Below are 20,146 nucleotides of genomic sequence, written 5' to 3'. Positions count from 1 at the left end.
ATCTATGTAGTATCAAGTGTTTTTCTCAGTGCTTTATTGTAGGCAATTGTACGTGTTTCAGTTCCTCAAAGTTGTAGGCAGATAACTTGTCCATGACCTGGATGACTGAGAACCTTCATCAACATACAAAGTGTTTTTTGGCTCCAGAGAAAAACTGCATTTAATCTGATAAATTCCCTCCAGTGATGTTTGTAGTTGCATCGTGGGTAATGTAGGCGCCAGATTTGAAAAGGCAGAGGAATGCATGAAATAAAGAAGCTGCTGTCTGTGGTTCTGCTGTGTCAACTTGCATCATTTGTGTGTAAGCAGCCCATGATGAGTCCAACTTGGTGCCTACATTACCCACAATGCAACAAAAACTGAGTGACATCACTGGAGGTAATTTACCAGATTACATGCAGCTTCTTCTGGAGCAACAACAGGCTTCATACAACTTTACACTACACGTTTTAAAACTAACATGAAATGAAATAAGAAAAACCTCCAACAAAACAAATTCATGATTACATAAATTATTAATCGTATTTTATTCTAATAAATAACTAGTGGTGTTTGAAGATTTTTAAAAATATATATTATTTCAGAAAATCTTGGGTTATGTATATATTTATGCTCAATTTATTAACATAGCGTAATTCGTTATTTATTAAATTATGTAATACTAATGTGGAGAACTAAAATCCCAGCCTGGTCATGCGCAGTACCCTCCGCTCCACCAGGGGGCAGCACTGAGTACGTGTTGTTGTTGTTTGACTCCAGTGATTTTTTTTTTTTTTTATCAGGCTGCCAGAGGAACAGGAGTAAACCACCAGCAGTGTGTGTGTGTGTATGGATGTGTGTGGATGTGTATGAGTACGCCATAGGATTAAATATTACCAGTAAAGTGCTCGTTATTCCGAGTCAAAATGCATCCGGTCCAGGTTTGGATCCCGTCGTTCCGCTCGGAAAACAACTCGATCGAGAAAGGATACACGGTAAGCTGCTCAGGAATAACCTCTGTGTGTCTGTCGTCTGTCTGCTGCTGCTGCTGTCATCAGTTTCTCATTTTAACTCCAGAGGTATTTCTGTGTCCTCTGTTCAATACCAAAAATAAAACTACACATGACGTTTAACATCAAGCGGATCATTTTGTTGGCTGTCTTGTCTGTTTAGTTATCAGCTGTTCCGACGCCTCAGACCAGCCTTGAACGCACCCTGTTTTCTGATACTGCAAACATTTCACTGTTTAAATAAATCGATCAAAGGGTGATTTTCAGAGAGCCAAAACTTGTGACAAGACAGGGAAAACTTTTGATTTGAAACTGTGGGTTTTAATTCAGCGTCTCGTATTTATCTTATCAAAGCCACTGGGCATGTGCACCCATGGGTCAGAGGGTCTCCAGCTGTCTCACACGAATAAACACTGATTTCTTGATTTGAACGTCATTCATTTGATATGGGACCTCACAGTAAGTGTTAATGAGCCTGTTAAACTATATTTCCCCCCATAAATTTCAATCTGAAGGGGTACACCAGCTAATTGGTGTTGAAATATAACACAGGCTTTTAGGTCTTCAGCCAACCTCCAAAAACACGAGCCAACTTTTCGCATAATGTTTTCAATAGCCTCTTGGTTAGACCCTAATTTGAACAACTTTAGTGGCTTTTTTGTTTAGCTTGAGCTATTTAATTAGATAGAATAAACAATAGGAATAACTAGAATGGCACTCAGTAGTCCTGACAGTCCCCTTTAATTTAACCAAGCCTCAGCTTGTATGGAATAAAACATATTTAAATCCATCAGATCTGGATTTTGACTAGGATTCGCATCAAATAACACTTACTCATAAATACCTGCCACTTAAATTAGGCTAATGAACCATACATAACGAACAATTAATGAAAATGTTAATTGTGTGAAAAAAAAACACCCTACCTCGCACTTTCAAAAGAAGACACCAGATATTAATGGGGTCTATTCTGGGCTGTGACCCATCCTCCATCCCAGTTTAGTGGAAGTCTGTTCAGGAGTTTTTGTGTAATCCTGCTTACTAATAAACCAACAGACAGGGGAAAACATAACCTCCTTAACGTAACAAGCTGATTTTCATATAAACTAAAATAAGAAATAGGCCTACATTTTTCTGGTTGTTGGGATATAAAATGAGAAACTAGCAGGTCTTTCAAACTTGTACATTTCAAAGCAGACTTTCCATTATTCATTACTCCAATTGCCTTTACTTCCATTTAGGGACCCTGCTGATACAGACTACTGACCTGAGCTCAGTGCCCTCTTTTTCCCAAATTTTAAAGGATTTGTTCTAAAGTTTTTGGAGATGCACTTATTGTTCTCTTGGTGTCATGCCAGCTCTTTCTTGCTCTTTCCAATCTTTATGCTACGATAAGTAAATTAACTTCTGACATCAGTTTCATATTCATGTATGTGTAAATATTTCTTTTAAATTCTATATTTCTTATAAATAAACTGAGTTGGCAACCTGCTGTGACTGAATGAATGTAACTGATAGTGGAAACACTGAATTTATACAATGATATTTACAAAAAACAAAACAAAAGAAAACAACTATTTAATGTAGTTTGTTGATGTCAAGGCAGATTAAAACTCCCTGAACTGTTCCATGATTTGTAAATGATTGTCTACGTGTTTGCTCTCCGTCACGGGGAGATGAAGCATGTGTTTGTTGCCTGTCCAGAATTGCATTAACATCACTGCCATCATTAATGAGTGGATTTCCTCTTTTCTGAAATGTGCAAGTGCGTCAGTGTTTATGCAGCATCTGCAACTTTGACGGAAGAACGCAGCTGATAGAGGGAAGTCTGTTTCGGGATGTTAACTTTAACTGTATGAGAAGCTTTCACTTATAGAGGAGCCAGATGTTTCCTGTCAGTAACTGGCTGACATAAAGACTTTTACTGACTGCTCCAGTCACTGGGAGGGGACGAGTGTGGCCGATGAGCTGTGCTGATAAATCATGATTCTGTCAACTGACTCTCAACAACAGAATTCTCTCCTTTTTCCCAAGAGTCATGCTTACCGTCTCCCTTTCTTTCAGGTCTTCAGGATTGACGTGTTGATGAACGGCAGACAGCACACGGTCGAGAAACGCTACAGCGAATTCCACACTTTGCATAAAATGGTGAGATTTGGTGCGAGCCCCTGGTTTACAACCATTTATTTCCTCCTTTCTTATGAGTTCAGAATTAGTGTTCAAGTCTGTAATCTTTGGTAAATGGAAATCTAATAGTTTACAGACAAATCTCTGTGAAATTAATTGACAGCCGGATGAATAAATCAATATGAGCTTTCCCTCCGGTCATCATTAACTGGATCCATTTGGGCTTTTAGAAACTAAACAGTTGCGTAATCAAATAAAAAAAATACAGACATTAATTGATAATTAAAACCATGGTTTAACGTCTGATTGGATTAAAGTGTGCGTCACAAAACATGAAAGGAAACAAATTAAATGTGAATGTGCTCTGTACTGGTTGACCACATTCACCTGCTAGTTCCTCTTCCCGACTTGCTCAATAATCCACCGTTTATTTGATGTGAACTCCGCTTTTTGTACATGTCACAGCAGGAAAAGGGGTAAATAGTAAAATGAATAATAGCTGAATTCCATTTATGTGCCTCAGTTTCAGGGTCTCTGTTGTTGTTCGTGTTCGCTCACTGTGAGGACTTCCTGGGACACTTGAATATAACAGACCCATCATTATTGATTTTAGTCATGCTAGCAGCGTAGCTCTATTTCAATATCACAGCATCCACAGTAGGACAATCAGAGGATGAACCTTAATGACATTAATGATCCCCTGACTTCCTCTAGAGGTCGGGGTGCACAGACTTTTTTTTGGCCAAAACCAAAAAGTAATGGTGGGCCAAAAGCCTCTCTGTGCTCTGTAGCTCTGCCCACTGTTGTCATATAATATAAAATAATTATTGAATCAGGATCCTAAATATTTAAAAAGCATTTTTAAACATCAGTTTTTCTTTTTTCATTTGAAACATGGCAGGCTAATGAAACTCACCAGCAATTTTAATAGTTTATTAATTTTAGTTATTTCCAAGCAAAATTGTCAAACATTTTCTGGTTCGAGCTTCAGGCTTCCCTGCCTTTCTTTTTAATTTATGACCATTGTTACGAACCTGGCTCAAAGGCTCGAAACACAAGGAGAGTTTACACGCCAGTGTGATGCAGCAAAACATTTATTCAACTAAATATAACACAACCTAAACTGTGTGAATGTTCGTTATCAGTGGTGTAGAGTGGATGTGTGTCTGAATGGTAAATAAAGAAACAAACTCAAAACAAACTGAAATGACCATGGCTGCCAGAACAAAGACAGCGAGCCATTTCCATTTCGTCATCGAACCACTCACTCCATTCACTGCCACTCAGCAACTTCTGGTACCTGGAAGAAGCAATTTAAAGGATGGAAGAGAAAAGGAGAGCAGCTTAAAAGGGGAAGATTATCATTTAAGACAGACTTTAAAGAGGTAGTGCACGCGATAGAGCATCAGCCAAAACATTGTCAGACCCCTTAATATGGCGAATGTTTAGGTTGAACGGCTGAAGAAATAGACACCACCGCTTAAGGCGCTGATTGTGATTCTGCAAAGAGTTTAAGAACATCAGGGGGTTATGGTCAGTATAAACAACAAGTGGCTTTCCTCCACCACTAACATAGACCTCAAAATGTTTCAACGCCCAAATAAGAGCCAAGGCCTCTTTCTCCACAATGGAATAATTCAACTGGTAAGAGTTGAACTTCCTTGTACTGCTCCAGCCCCCAAATTACTGGCATCTACCTGCAACTGAAATGGCTCATCAAGACGGGGAGCTGCCAAAACAGGAGCAGAAGAAATCAGACTCTTTACATTTTCAAAAGCATGTTGACACTGAGGGGTCCAATCAAACTTGAACTTCGAACTTTACAGGTTAGTAAGAGGGGCCACTACTGTAGAAAAATTCTGGCAAAACCCGCGATAGTACCCAACAATACCTACCAGGTATCACTATATATTACGTCTTCTAAATACACTTCAAATCCTTTCAACCCGGCCACTACCTTATTCATCAACCGTTGAAAGGTTGCTGGTGCGTTACGCAGGCCAAATGGCATGACAGTGTAGGAGTAAAGGGCTGAAGGTGTTATGAATGCTGCAATATCTCGAGCACTTTTGGATAGGGGCACCTGCCAGTAACCCTTCAAAAGATCAAATTTCCTTACAAATTTAGCTGAGCCCACCTGATCAACACAATCCTCGATACAAGTTAGTGGAAAAGAATCTGGCTTGGTGACATTATTCACTTTGCGATAATCGAGTGGACCTTCTCCGATCAGGTGTAGAAATCAAGTAGTTAACATCTGAGACCTGGTGAAGAATTGAGTAGGGGCCTCAAAACTTTGCCTGAAAAGGAGAACCAACTACTGGAAGGAGTGCCAGAACCTGATCACCTGGACTTAACACATGCACTTCAGCTTGGCGACCATACATTCTCTTCATTTTTTCTTGAGAATTTTCTAGATTTGTTTTTGCCAATTTTCCTGCCTCATACAACAGCCTTTTAAACCCATTAACATAATCTTTTGTAGGTGGAGGAGACTGCTTCCAGTCAGCATGTAACACTGCTAATGGACCACGAACAGTGTGACCAAACACAAGATCGTTTGGGCTGAAACCCATACACTCCTGGGTCACCTCTCGAGCAGCTAACAGCAACCAGGGCAAACCCTCCTCCCAATCTCGACCCAGCTCAGTACAATAAGAGCACAAAAGCAATTTTAGTGTATGATGGAACCTCTCAATAGCTCCTTGGCTTTCTGGATGATAAGCAGTGGTTTGGACATCACAACATCTTTGCAAACAGGCCAGATGTAAAATTTGTTCCCTGATCACTTTGGATGACCTTAGGGATGCCAAAGACAGAAATGAACTGGGTTAAAGCTTTCATAATAGACTTGGTGGTAATGTTTCACAGAGGATGGGCAGCAGGATATCTGGTAGTTTGACACATGACAGTGAAAAGATACATGCTGCCAGTTTTAGACTTGGGTAGTGGGCCCACACAATCAATCTGCAAATGCTCAAAAGGCTGACCAACTGCTGGTTTGGGATGCAATGGAGCAGGTTTAATTGACTGATTTGGTTTTCCTGACCCACATCTGGCTAGCTGACTCAACCCTAGTCTTCATGCAATATTGGCGGTGGGAGATTTCAACACAAAAGCCCAATGACTCGGCCAGACAACCAGCAAGCTGGTGACCTACCTAGACAGCCATGGTAGTGTATCCTCAGCAAAATGCTCTGGCCACACTGCTGCACAAAACAATAAACTAAAACAACAAATCCAGAAATGGATATCGTTCTGATACCTAATGGGAAAAACAAAACAAAATTAGTTGCACCAGATCAGGGGCAAAACAAAATGAAAAAACACAGTTTCTCAGTGCAGGTAGCTACCACCTTACTGGTACAATCAACTGAGAGCCCTGAACCTCAATGCACACTAATATGAACCACTTACACACATGTGTGTTGGACTCTCTCCAATCCTACTGCTCAATTCAGGCTACAGCTACAAAAAATGCACAGAACCCCAATACCAATCACTAGATTCTGTACTCACCACAACAAACTGATCTCCATACCCTCTAGCTGTATGGCCCTACCAAACACGAGCAAATATTAAGACAAAACCAAGAATCCAAGATCCCGGATGAGCCCCCATTTGTTACGAACCTGGCTCAAAGGCTCACAACAAAAGGAGAAGTGTAATGCTGCAAAACATTTATTCAACTAAATATAACACAACCTAAACAGTGTGAATGTTCGTTATCAGTGGTGTAAAATGGATGTGTGTGAGAGAGGTAAATAAAGGAACAAACTGAAATGACCATGGCTGCCAGAACAAAGAGAGCGAGACTCTAAGATGGCCACCCTGTTTTTATCCTCTTAGCTCCACCCTCTCAAGGTGCAGCCAACCAGCTGACGGCCTGGAAGATGCTTGAAGGCTACAGAGAGGTAAAAACATAAGGGAGGGTTAGAGCTGGGCCGTCACACAATAAAAGAAGGGTCTTTGGGTTTTGGACTGTTGGTTGGACAGAAGAATCAATCTGAAGACGTCGCTTTTCGCGCAGGGAAAATTGTGATGAGCATTTATCACAATTTTTTGACATCTTGTAGACTAAACAATCTATCAATTAATTGTGAAAATGAACCTTGGCATGCTGCCACGCCACAGCAGGATGTGTTAGCATTGAGCTCAAAGCACCGGTGTGCCTTAGTACGGCCTGTCTTACCTGATTTGTCTCGTTTATTATCTAATGGTGTATTTTAATCCCCGCAGCTAAAGAAGAGCATAAAGCCGCCTGAGATGCCTTCCAAACATGTCAGAAACTGGGTTCCCAAAGTCCTGGAGCAGAGGAGGCATGGTCTGGAGCTCTACCTGCAGGTACTGTGACACACCTTTACTCCTCACTCTCTCCACTTCAGATAAAGAAACTTAAGCATTTCTTCATGTATGTAAAGTCAGTGTCCTGTCTGCTTTTACCAAATACAAATTGTGTGCAACCCAAAGTAAACAGACAAACTGCAGTACAGATGTAGGGAGGCCAAACAAACTCAAACCGCTCACCAGAGAAAGGGTCACGCAGGTCACTTCAGTTGTGTACGGCCGCGCCGTGTGCACTTTGTAATTTGCTTTTGTTTTGTCTGTTTTGTCAGACTATAATTATGGAAAATGGGGTCCTTCCAAAGATATTCCTGGATTTCCTGAATATCCGCCATTTTCCTTCAGTGCCAAAAACAGAAAGCTGTGGGTGAGTTGAAACTGAAGGTTTTCTATGAAGTAAAAGAGCAAATGTGGCATGTTTTTTTTTTTTTTTTTTTCAATCCGTGGGCGAGTTTGTTCCCAGACTGCTGGAAGGCTATGTGGTTAAACTTCTGTTTTTCTTCTTTAAGGTCATTCGATACAGAATCGGAGGGATCGAGGTGAGTCGCTTTGTTTTAAAACTACTGGGTGAAAGAGATTCTTTGTTTTGCACCATTTTGTGTCACTGTTTGCCCTCCATTGAACTTCACCCCACACGTCAGTGACACCACCTACCCACCAACATTTCTCCATGTCGTTAATTTGAATGCAGCCTGTAGCCGCCCTCAAAGCGTCTCACTTCTCCTTTTTGGACTCTCTTCAGTAAACTTTCACACCAGCCGGTCCTGCTGTTTCTGAGGGACCCGTACCTGCTGCCCTCTGCGAACGGTGAGTTCAGGATACTTCTGCGTAACGTCACAAAATATCAAAATTCAACCCAATATATTGTTCGTGTTGCATAGTTGAAAAGATTTGTAATTAATTAAGCATGAATTGGTTATCTTCTCTGTTAAACTTCTGCGTTGCGCTGGAAGCTGGTCTTTTATGTTCGCAGACTTAATTTCTAAGCCAACTTTCTTAACCAACCAACATCTGTAAGACTTTTCTTACGTCATTAAGACAATTACATTTACACACCTAAATGTGTATTTTGGATGTTTTCTTTCCGCTGGTCTAAAAGAAGACATGCAATATAGGTCATATCTCACAACTGCGTGGCTCATGAAAAAAAGTTTCCCCTCAAAGACGTTCTTTTCTTCTTGACTTTCAGATGCATTTTCAAATGTAGTGATCGAAGGCGTGATACATGGAGTTTTCTACCCGGACCTTCAACCGAGGTAGAGCTGCAGCTGAGGGCACGTCACTACAAAACGGGCGCTCCATATAGATATATAATTTTTTTTTGCATCATTTTAGGTGTGCATTGAGAAGAACATAACATGTTGCCACTGAGCCTCATTTACATTTTCCAAAGCATTAAACAAACAGAAAAGGAGGGAGAACAAAGGGATGCCCTAATAGAGCACTGGCACTTCATTTTTAAAAGGCAACCAATAGTATTACACCCAGTAACCTCTGCACCAGCTGTGCTTAAAATAAACAATACTGACCTAAATTTCAGTGGATTTGAATCCCACTTGTGTGCAATAAATTGTAACAACATGTGAAAGAGTTTGGCAGGGCAGCAACGGATGTTTCCAGGCATCAGATTCAAAAGAATGAGATGATTATAATCTTCAGAAATGAAATCATCACAATATATCAACTTATGTTATCCTTCTGTCTGAAGAAAGTAATGGGTGAAGTAAACAAACAGGATCAACTGGAGATATAAATAAGAGGCAGATGAACGTAGAGGAAACCTGAAGTGTGTTTTTGAGAGTTTTTCGTTAGCAGGAAGTTTGTGAATGGCCGCTACTTAATGACAGGCCTGCATGCACAGAGCACAGGGCTGGAGTGTGGTGCTGGAACACGACCTGCCAACAGGGAGCTGCCACTCCCTCTGCAGCACCAGCACTGTGGCTTTTCATCGAGCCATGTGAGGGAGAGCCGCGTGGGGCGCGTCCAAGGCTGCATTCTGGTGGAGTTGACAGATACGTGCCACATGTTGGGGTGGAGATTATTTGACCTGTTGGATGTGGCAGTGAGGTGGATTTTTTTTTGTTTTTCTTATAATTGAGCATCAGATGTGTGTGTGTGAAGGGGTAGTGCAGTGTTTTAAAGTGGTGCTAGTGGAGAGCTACTGGACGAGCAGCTCAGAGGTTCTGGGTACAAAGCTATCATGAAATGTTACATTTGTGTCAAGTGAATATTCTGGACGTACATGGTGTTCCCCCACACCCCCCACGCGCTGCTTCTCTGATCGCTCCTCTCCCAATATTTTCCCATCTGACACAGTGAATTAAGGCTTTCCGATGGGTTTGAATGAAGTGTTTTTTATGATGATAAAATTACTGTTTCTGCAAACGGAGTCTGGTGGATTTTCACAAGAGGAAAGGCAGCTTTTTCTGGTTAATGAGAGGTCTGTCTCTGTGGGAATCCTTTCCATAATGTTGTCAGACACTTAAAAATAACAATCTGAGTCAGTGGCAAAAACAAGCACTTTGATGGTGAGCAATTGCCCGAAGGGTTTACATCGCAGCCCATTTCACAGGTGCCGGCTGCCACGCTCTCACTCAAAACTGGACCAATTTCAAAAATTGTTGCAGCTTCCTTAAACCTGCCGCCTACACTACCCACAATGCAAATTGACCATCAACAGTTTGGTCATGCATTCAGCCTCATGCTGAGATGTGGAGCAGCCTACAGATGAGAGGTGACCTCACTTCTTTCTAACTCCACACCACCTGATTTTATTTATTTTCAAAGTTGAAGTCATTAGCTTTTTAGCTAATTTATCAGATTTCGCACAGCTCCCTCTGGAGCCACAACGAACTTTATAGAACTTATTTTTACATGTGCAGAGGACCTGTAAACAGACTTTGAAGTGTGAAATTGGTGGCGTCCCCTTTCAAGAGAAGGATTTGGGAGAACTTGTGAATGGGCCTGTTTGAACAAATCACAATGTTTAAAACCACCGAAAACATCCTGAGAGGACAAAGTACCACATTTGGAAATAGCTCCAGTCATTATTAAAATAATGCTGACTCTAATTATTTAATCATCATTAAATTAAAGCAGAAATCCATCTCACTACATCATGTGATTAATCACGTTTGATTTGCGTACACTAGCGGGAAAAAAAGCTTCTGATAACACTTCTTAAAAGGCCTGTATCTAACACTAATACAGTCATGCTACATTTACAGTTGAATTTACACTTAATATAGAAGGGCAGTTTTTCACTTGTGGTTATTTAGCGGCTTAGTCACCCATCACGTAAAGGGATGCAACGTGTGTTTTTGTTCTGCAGAGCACATGTAAAAACAGAGATTGTGACTTGAGATTTAGAACCAGTAGAGCACTGTGCAATATGACGCAAAATACCAATTGTCTTTTCTGTTGACCTGCAAACCATCACTTGAAATGACTCATAGCTTTTGTGAAATGTCGCTCGTCACTTCTCGGGCAGCAGTTGGTAACGCAACACTCCATATGTGACTGGACCTTCACTACAGCACAGTGATGACATATTTATAACGAATTAAATGAATCCTGAGCGATTAACCTCGACTAAACTGGTCATGATTTTGTTTTAACAAAGTAAATCATTTCATAGAGATCCATCTTTTAGATTTGTATGTATTTATATTGTGTAACATTGTACTGTCTGTTTGTGCTCTGTGTGAAAAGTCTCATTTAATGTGCCATAATGTCAAACTACAGTGAACACTGGAATTCAACTGTAGCACTTTAAGATGGACGCTATGTAAAATACTGACACCAATAAAATTCATTATTTCCACAAACCTTGATTGAGTTGATTTTTACCTCACACCAGATTTGTTGAATCCATCAGCTCTTTATTAAAAAAGTGACTACAAAAGGCCGTCGACTGAACGAGCTCAAAATAGTTTTGTGTTTCTGTCGGTTCTTCTCACATTACAGGGTTAGCATAAAAGTTCAGGGAAGTGTATACCTTAATACAAATCTTCACATGTTGTACAGTATATTTGTAAATGTGCTTCATTGGAATTAGAGCAAATTCCAATAATCAACCATCTTTCTGATTCTGTTCATGTCAGTATGTTCCACAAAATCTGTCCCTTTAACACCGTTCAGTAACTCTCATTGGCTACACATTTTAATTAAAGAGCATTTCAGGTGCAATATGTAAGAATTTTACCTGAAATTGATAAAAAAAAAAAAAAACATCAACAGAATGTGAAGAAATAACAGTTTTTACATTATAATGTCTATGTATACATTGAAGTTAGCAAGCTAACCAGCTATACCTGGCCTGTCCTGGTCCAGAGCTCCTGTGCTAATGTTATAAAACACCAACACTCTGAGCTCTGAGTCCATACCAAATGCACAGCTAACCAAGCTAACTAGCCAAAGGCAGCTACAGTTAGCAGTAGTAACCTGTTAGCTCTGGTGAAATGCTGCCCCCCATTTGTTTAGAATATGATACAACAGCTGGCTAATTTTTACATATTGCACCTTGAAATTGTAATAGTTACTGCAATTATAAAAATCTTAAGCAAAATTGGAAATGTAATCTTGCACAGCAAAGCAGTGTTAATCTGTTTACATACAGTTTTCTGGTTTTGCTGCAGCTTAAGCAGACACGTGAATTCGGATTTGTAAACAAAAGCTATCAAAAAGATAACGACTTATCACTTGGAATTAATCCGAAATGCCCAGAAGCGTAAAAAAAATTTATTTTAAAATTTAAAAATCCATTGATTTGTGGGCAGCGATGTCCCAGTAACAGCCCAGTAGTAAAAACACATCTGTCTGGAATGTGTGATCCAGCAACTGCAGGCAAATTCAACAGAGTATTTTGGTCCTGACAGAAGCTTTATAGTTCACCATGACCGACTTCATCTTTCAGCCGTTCTTCCTGGCTGCCATCTGCCTGAGGTGCTTTCATGTTGGCGAAGGCAACTTCTCTTGTCAGCTGTTCAAGAGGGGGGAGACCCACTGCCAGGTTTCTCAAAGCTATGGCTGTCATCAAGAATCTAAAAGAAAGAAAGTTAATGAGATACAGGGCATTCGCTTTGAATAATTCAGTGCATATGACTGTGCTGTTAGAGGTCAACACTCACCCCCTGCGTATCGTGTAGTACTTTTTCACTGCAAAACGCTCAAAGCGCTCCAGCACGCCGGCCTCCCTGCGCTTCTTCACCTCCTTCATGCGACGCTGCCTCTTCAGGAACAGCTGCACAATCGGGTCGGTGGCGTTGACCTCCTCACCTTCTGCAGCGATAAGAGGCTGCAGCTCGGGAGGAAGGGGCTCGGTTTCTGTGGGGTGAGAATGTCCAGTCAGCATCTGATGAATTTTCAGCCTTTCACATGTTTAGTAAGAGCTGCTTAACAATGTCATACTTGAGGTTATTTTGATACAGCTTACACTCGAAAAATGCTGATTTTACTCATCGTTTTCACTGAAATACAAGCCTCGACATAAGCAGCCACCTGTACAATACTTTTGTTCCACTATTAAATGTTGCCCTTCATGGCTTCACCTGTCCCATTGCGAGCACGCTCTTGGATCTCAAGCAACTTGGTGAAGTTGTCCTGCAGCGCCGCCTCTGTAGTGTTGACGTAGACGTACATGTAGCACGAAGGGTCCTCAGACACGGTGTACACCTTATGGTAAGCCCCAGCAGGCACCTAAACACATACGCTTCAAGGTAAATGCCTGAGTGTGACCAGGTTAAACAATATACTGGTAACATTGGTGATAGTGTGTTGCTGTACCTTTATCTGCTCACCAGGCTGAACAGTGTAGTTCTTCTTCTCCTCCACTACCTCAACATTCAGTTTGCCTTGCAGCACGTGGATGCTGGTGTTGCCCAGATCTTCACTTACAAAGTTTTCTAAGTGGAGACCTAAAAGGTAACATATAGTCAGTCAACAGTAAAGAAAACAACAACCATCAAAGATAACTTTTCCATCTAAATGAGACAAGATGAGGAGATTTTCGTAACCTGGAAAATCAGCTATGAAGACAATCTCGGTCTGATTGTCCAAACTGCCCTCGATCTCCTGGAACTTGGTCCTCCAGGGTGAGAGGTCCACCAGCAGAGGCATCAGCCACGGGTTTGGTTTGAAAGGCGACCAATCAGCTGTCACAATGTCCACGCGGGGATCAAAGATCCTTCGAGAAAAGTCAAAAGCAAATAAAAAAAAATAAAAAAAACACATCCTCTCACTCTTAGTTTTTCATAGTATTATTAATCCGATACATCTTAATTAATAAAATTAGAGGCTCTCATACCTTTGCTGGAAGCGTTCATTGATGGACACCCAGATGTCAAAGTAGATTTCAGGTTCAGAGATGTTATAGCGGGGCAGGAGCTGACTGAGGCACGTGGCGTACTGCTTCAGCATGTCGCCGTGGTCTTTCCAGCGTCGGCTTTGTGTGAACACCTTCAACACACACGATGTAATTGAGTTTATAAAAGTGAAGAGAGTATGACAATCTCAAAGGGCATTTCTGGAAGTGCCATGAATAGTGATCACAGTGATAAGTAAAAGGCTACACTGCTGAGTCATTTCAAATCTTCCTGTCAAAATGTCTTATTTTTTAAGTCAAATGTTATTTTTCTCACATACTGTGCGTCTGACAGTGTTTTCCTTGTAACTCACCCCTGGGTTCAGATATCCGATGTCTCCAGTTTGTCCATCTTTGTAGGTGATCTTAACATGCTGATGGCTGCGGGAGTGAACCATCATGTCCCATGAGTAGCCATACAAGCCATTGGTCCAGTTGTTGTAACCCTGCATAAAAACTGATTATTAGCATGATCCATCCACCCATCCAAATAAAAATGTGTTGTTTTCCATTGCAGAGACAGGCACTAAATTAAGTTCTGGGGACATCCAAGTCCCTGCTCGGGCTTTGTGCTTTCAAAAATTACAGAGACTTTGTGTGGGAGGTTGCAGCGTTCAACATTTCTGATTGGTTGAGTATTTGGAGAATGTTATTTTAGCCACCGTTACCAAAAATCTGCAGCCACAAACCAGTTCGATTAATGTTCATTGTGCTTTCACACATCAACATGTAGTGACAGAGGAAAGAATACAACATTATATCCGGGACGTCATTGTTGAGTGCTCATGAGTAAAAATGACATGTCACTTTTTTTTTTTTATTACTGTACATTAGTGAACTTATTTGTCTGATCTTCGTGGGTCTTTAGGCTGCAGTTGAATCACGGAAAACAGCAGACTTTTAGTTCTTGAAAAAATAGCTCCTGGGACTGAAAGTTTTGTGTACTTTGATTAGAAATGTTGCTACACTTTCCCCAGTTTCTATTTAACCAAGACTTCACAGAGAAAGGTTTGTAAGGAAGAAGAGTAAAACACAAAGTGTTCCTATCAGAGACTGCACGATGAGTATCTACTTCTTTCAACACAAATCTGAGCTGTTGTTTGCTGTGGACCAACGACTGTTGACTCTGATTGAGCAACTCTCAGCGTGCTGACTCAGAGAGGGTTTAAAAGGCTTAAAGGTGTGGTGTGTAGGATTTAGGGGCAGAAATGGAATGTAATATTCATAATTGTGTTTTCATTATACCACTTTAACACCAAAATAAGTGTGTATATGCAGGTTGTTTAAACATGGGTAAGCCTTCTAAAAATAGGTGTTTGAGATGAGTTTGCACTTCTGCTTTTTCTTTTCTTTTGTGTGTCACGTCCGTCATCACGAATGCGCCGGAAAAGCAGGGAAGAGTAGAGAGCAGCGGATCGTTTACCTCATCAGACTGCACATCCAGAAAATGTTAAAAAAAAATTTAATAAGTCTTAAAAATGATATTGTGATTTAAACACGTTGTTTTGCTGAGGAATGAGACACCTTGCATATTGCTCATCTCAGTTGAGCGTTGCACATGTGCAGTACCGATCAGCTGACAGGGCTAAGACATGGAAGCCACTAACAACTATTTTAGTCTCTCTTTCAAAGATAGCACAGACTGAATGATGTTCAAGCTGTTTGACAGAGACGGATGGAAAGATATGAACAAACTAGCAGCCTTGACTTCAACACATGTTATATCATCTCACCTGAATGGGGCTAAAATTATTGGAGAGGGTGAGGCCACCAACACACAATCAGTTGGTTGCAATATGAGATCTCACCACTAGATGCCACCTTTACGTTCAATCTTATAAAACATAATTTCTCTTTGTAGAATAAAATTATATTTTAGGACAGCTTACAAAAACAGCTTCTTTGGATTGAGTCTTTTAGGATTTTTAAAGTCAAAACACATGATAAGCAGATGTACCTTTGTGATGAAGTGGGAGTACGGCATGAAGAACTGCTCAATTATGTAGAGAACAGTAAAAATGGCTGCCAGCCTGTGCTTAAATCTCAGTTTTGGAGCTTTGGGGGCAGGTGGGGGCTCCTGGCGTTCAGTACTGGTGCTGCTGATCTCAGGGTAAACACAGGATGCACTGGGCTGTTGGTCCGGTGAGGTGAGTGGCAGGACCGCCCTGAGGAATGCTGGGAAATGGGCAAAGAATCTTCTGGGCCAGTCAGTGTAGCAGAACAGAGGACTGGTGGCCAGCATTGTGTAGGAAAACATCCCTGTGGAGGAGTAATAAGAATCTCTGTAAGATAAAGGTAAAATGATGAAGGCAGGATTGAAAAGAAAGTGACGAAGCAAGACAAGAGACCCACCAATGCTAAAGAGCTGAGAATTCATACAGTGAAAGTAGGTGACCGATAAAAATCCATAAGGTCGGGTGGCATCAAAAAACAGCAGGTAGCCGGCGCTCAGATCCAGAATGAGCCCGCCTCCATGCACCACCAGCAGGTTGATCAACTCCACAGGAAGGATCACTCTGAAATATAATGTGTGGTACGGCACGATCATCAGTCTGCAAATAAAGGCTGGAATATCTTTAGACTGAGCTGCTAATCAACACCTACTTGAAAGGATCAAACAGCCAATGGTGCGCCAAGTAAGACATGGAGTAACCCTCCACCCAATCAGCATCCAGCTTTTTGATTCCAGCAATGAAGTACACGATAAATATCTTGAAGGAACAAAGAACACTGACATCATTAGATCATGTTGAGAAATTAAACAGTATTAGCTGATAAAAAGTCAAATGATACACACACCTGTGTCCTCAGCAGAGTGTAATTCCACAGAGGCACATGAGCGTTTCTTATAGAAGGCCTTCGTAGTCCATCGATCGACCTACAAACATGCACAGGCTTAAAGGTTTTCCTTCATTGAGCTCACACATACAGTATACACAGGACAGAAATGCACAGACACACAGATATCATCATCTCACCAGTATCTGTTGCCGTCCATGAGTGTGAGCTGAAATCCAATGAGGCCGTAGAGGTACGAGTGATTGTTCCAGGCCGTTTTGTCCAGAAAGAAGATGTACCAGTACGTCGAGATGAACATGAGGCAGGAGAAACGGTAGAAACAGCCCAGCATGATGCCCAAGGCGCCTTCACAGAGAAACACAGGACTTCAGTTAATAAAAACAAACAGCTGTTGTTACAACTAATTAGTCTGTTTCAATACATATTAACTATGAAGGACCACAAGTGTCATATATCGTTGCATTAATAACTGTTTATTGTACAACATAAATAGGCACCAATATTATTCCAACATATATCAATTTATGAATCTACAAATAAATAGACCTACATATAAAATAATTAATTATTCTATATTCTAAAGGGTAAAAAAAAAGAGGAATTGTAGAATTTGCAGATCACATATAGATCTGTCAATAAAAAGTTAATTGATAATAATCAAAAAGAGATCAACAAGATGCTTGTGGCTCTCTAACCAATCACAGCTCTTGTTACGGCCCATGTCTGATTCACTAGCTCAAGGCCCAAAACATCACGGAAAATAAAAAAACAAAATTAAAAGAGCGAAAGAAGAATCTATTGATAATGCAAATCAAGTACGTAAGAAGAGAAAGAAAAGCAGCAGGAAACTATAAATGTAAATTAATTAGTTAATGTGTTTATAACTGATGTACTCTGATGTTTTATGTTATGTTGAACTATTTATTGAAGGATTATTATTTCATTTGTAAATTATTTTCTCACCCCTCTTTTTATTGCCATTTAAAATTATTATTATTAATAAATTAATTTCTAAGCCAATGCATGAATTAAATGTTATTGTACATTTAGTTATTCATTTATGAAATACCTAATTCTATCTACTTCGGTGACACTCGTGGTCCTCCATCATTAACTCGTTAATGAGAAAATAACCCTGATGATGTGACAGTGGTGTCATCTGAGTTATCTGTTCTAGGCAGTGACGATCTAACAAAAAGAAGCTGTACTGTAGTGTTGCATTGTAGGAAATACATGAATTTGACCATACTAAGGACTAGTCAGTATATTGCCGACCGTTCTGTCTCTTGAATAGTCCCTCAAACTACGGAATATGAGGGCAAAGTAAAGACAGTTGTAAGGAATTCTGTTATACTAACATTGACAATGACATACTTTGTTTATTCTGTCTGTGATGATTATTGCCACATTGCATCCATTATAATGTATGTTGCTGTATGCAAATAATAGGTTTATAAGTTGTATAACAATAAGTAATGTAACTTTAATCCTAAAACATCTACAAATTGAGTGCTTATGGTCCAGGACCTGTACCAAGACAGCATCAGTATCAGTATTGATTTACTCGTCATTGTTTTCTGTTCTGTTTTCTGTTTGCATTCTTGCACAAGCTACACTGAGTGAACGTTACATTAGCAAACAAAATCCTGCACGAGTTAGTCGGCTTAAGTGGAAAGAAGATAGACATGGAAAATTGCAGGTCTGGTGTATGTGCTCATATCTTCAGGGTTCTTAGACAGCACCCCACAGGGACAGTCGCCTATAAAATGACTGCATCCGCTTCCAGAAGAGGGGGGGCTTTCCTTACCGAGCCTCGGTAAACACGGAGTGTAAGCTTTTAAACCTGTCTCCTGTGTTGGATGTGAGCTTCTAACATAACAAAAAGGAGTATGACCCACCGAGGAACATCACCACATACACCAGATACATCCAGTCAAGTGGCAGCGGCTGCAAGAAGTTGAAGAGGGGGAAGCGGCACACAGGGGCCCCATCCAGGTACTTAAAGTCCAGGTGACTGAGGCCACGTTCCTGAGTGACGTCGATAGCCATCAGTAAACCTGTATGGAAGACACATGATGACGTTTCACACAGTTTTGTAGCATAAAAGAAGGTGAAGAAATAAGTAAGCAAACATGGATCTTAACTTACCGAACAAGCAGCGGAAGATGCCCAGAGATGCAGGATCAGTGGGGCGGTTCAGGAGGGCCACCAGGCTGCTCCAGGAGGTCAGGTCCTCCTTCTTGAACCCAAAGAGCCTCTCCATCTTACTCTTGGTGTCTGGTTTCTCTTTTGCAGGAGCTGCATCCTTCTTTGCAGTTTGTTCCTCTCCATCACTGCCCACAAGAGCACCTGGAGGTTGACCAAACGAGGTACAATGCAGTGTATTTCATGAGAACGAGCAAAGATATTGTGTACTAAAACACGATCTGAACTAACGTATTGTGTTTCATTGTGAAAACATGAAAATCCCTGCATTGTTTACAAAGCATTTAGCTCTTATTCACACAACAAACACGGCTACTGGGTTGGATAACAGCTTAATCAGAGTTAAAAGCTGCCCTTAGTGCTCTTTGTTTGGCCAAAGAGCAACACATCGACACCCTGACTGTCAGTGCTAACAACAAGCTCACCTGCAGTCACGTCTCTCGCCTCCATGCTGGGAAACGCAGATTATTAACCGGTTTTTTGGGGGGGACAGTGGGGTCAGAAAAAGTCCTCTCTCTGCTCTCCCTGCCCCAGGTGGAGGTGTCCTGCCTGGTCACGTCAACGGAGCGGACAAAGTTACGTGTCACTGCCCCACACACACTTGCTAGTCCGGGCAGGGAGAGGAGGGAGAGGGGGCGGGCGCGCTGGGAGGATTGGAATGTTGTGAAAGAGATGCCCGTCGCTGATTGGCTCAATCCTCAAATGACTACGCCCACTAAGGGAAAACCTACTACGTCATATCCTGCCGGCGGTAGATCCCAACAACTGTTTAGATATGATTCCTATCCTGTCTTGTGCTTTTTATGTTTTTTACATATAATATTCAGTCTGTATATTGTTTACACCGGAATCAGTTCATATTTACAAATGTTGTGCACCTTTTTTCCTCCTTTTTTTGAATCTTATTTCCCATTAAAAAGAAAAGTAGAAAAAAAAAACACAAAAAAGATGATATGCATATTGAAACTGCTGTCACTGTGACTGTTGTCAGTATTTATGTGATTTACAAGATATTAAAGAAGTGGTGATTGATATTTTGTCAATGATAAGGCCATTTAGGAATAGTGTACACATTTTAATTATTTTTCTTGTCTTTAAAAAGTGCAGTCTCTTGCAAAACATGTAAAGACTGACAAGGTGGTCTACACTTTGGTACTCGAGAGGAGGGCAAACCCTGGTCAGCAAGTCCAGACCAGACCAGACCAAATCCTGACAGGATAAAAGCCTTCATATGAGGATAACACATAATCTATCACAGTAAAGTACAGTCAGTGTTAGACAGAGATCTCAATGAATAAGTGTGAATAAAATAATTAGCTGA

General features: G+C 40.8%; 2 protein-coding genes across 2 annotated transcripts; one reads left to right on the top strand and one right to left on the bottom strand.

Moving 5' to 3' along the window:
* The first annotated feature begins 770 nt into the window (after nt 1-770).
* Nucleotides 771-11,287, top strand: snx24 (sorting nexin 24). The gene is made up of 7 exons (XM_030434731.1): nt 771-974; nt 3,054-3,137; nt 7,356-7,460; nt 7,733-7,827; nt 7,970-7,999; nt 8,203-8,267; nt 8,650-11,287. The coding sequence occupies exons 1-7, from the start codon at nt 906-908 to the stop codon at nt 8,718-8,720; spliced, it is 519 nt and encodes a 172-aa protein (XP_030290591.1). The 5' UTR covers nt 771-905; the 3' UTR covers nt 8,721-11,287.
* A 33-nt stretch (nt 11,288-11,320) lies between these two features.
* ggcx (gamma-glutamyl carboxylase) lies at nt 11,321-19,464 on the bottom strand. The gene is made up of 15 exons (XM_030434728.1): nt 19,251-19,464; nt 18,769-18,969; nt 18,519-18,677; nt 16,800-16,965; nt 16,621-16,699; nt 16,426-16,532; nt 16,174-16,337; nt 15,779-16,080; nt 14,136-14,267; nt 13,765-13,916; nt 13,475-13,644; nt 13,245-13,375; nt 13,010-13,157; nt 12,590-12,785; nt 11,321-12,502 (listed from the first exon to the last, which is right to left on the bottom strand). The coding sequence occupies exons 1-15, from the start codon at nt 19,273-19,275 to the stop codon at nt 12,343-12,345; spliced, it is 2,292 nt and encodes a 763-aa protein (XP_030290588.1). The 5' UTR covers nt 19,276-19,464; the 3' UTR covers nt 11,321-12,342.
* Nucleotides 19,465-20,146: the final 682 nt, after the last annotated feature.

Source organism: Sparus aurata, chromosome 12 (assembly GCF_900880675.1).
Source record: "Sparus aurata chromosome 12, fSpaAur1.1, whole genome shotgun sequence".
NCBI lineage: Eukaryota > Metazoa > Chordata > Actinopteri > Spariformes > Sparidae > Sparus > Sparus aurata.
The sequence above is the reverse complement of the archived record's forward strand: the minus strand, read 5'-3'. Positions and strand labels throughout refer to the sequence as shown.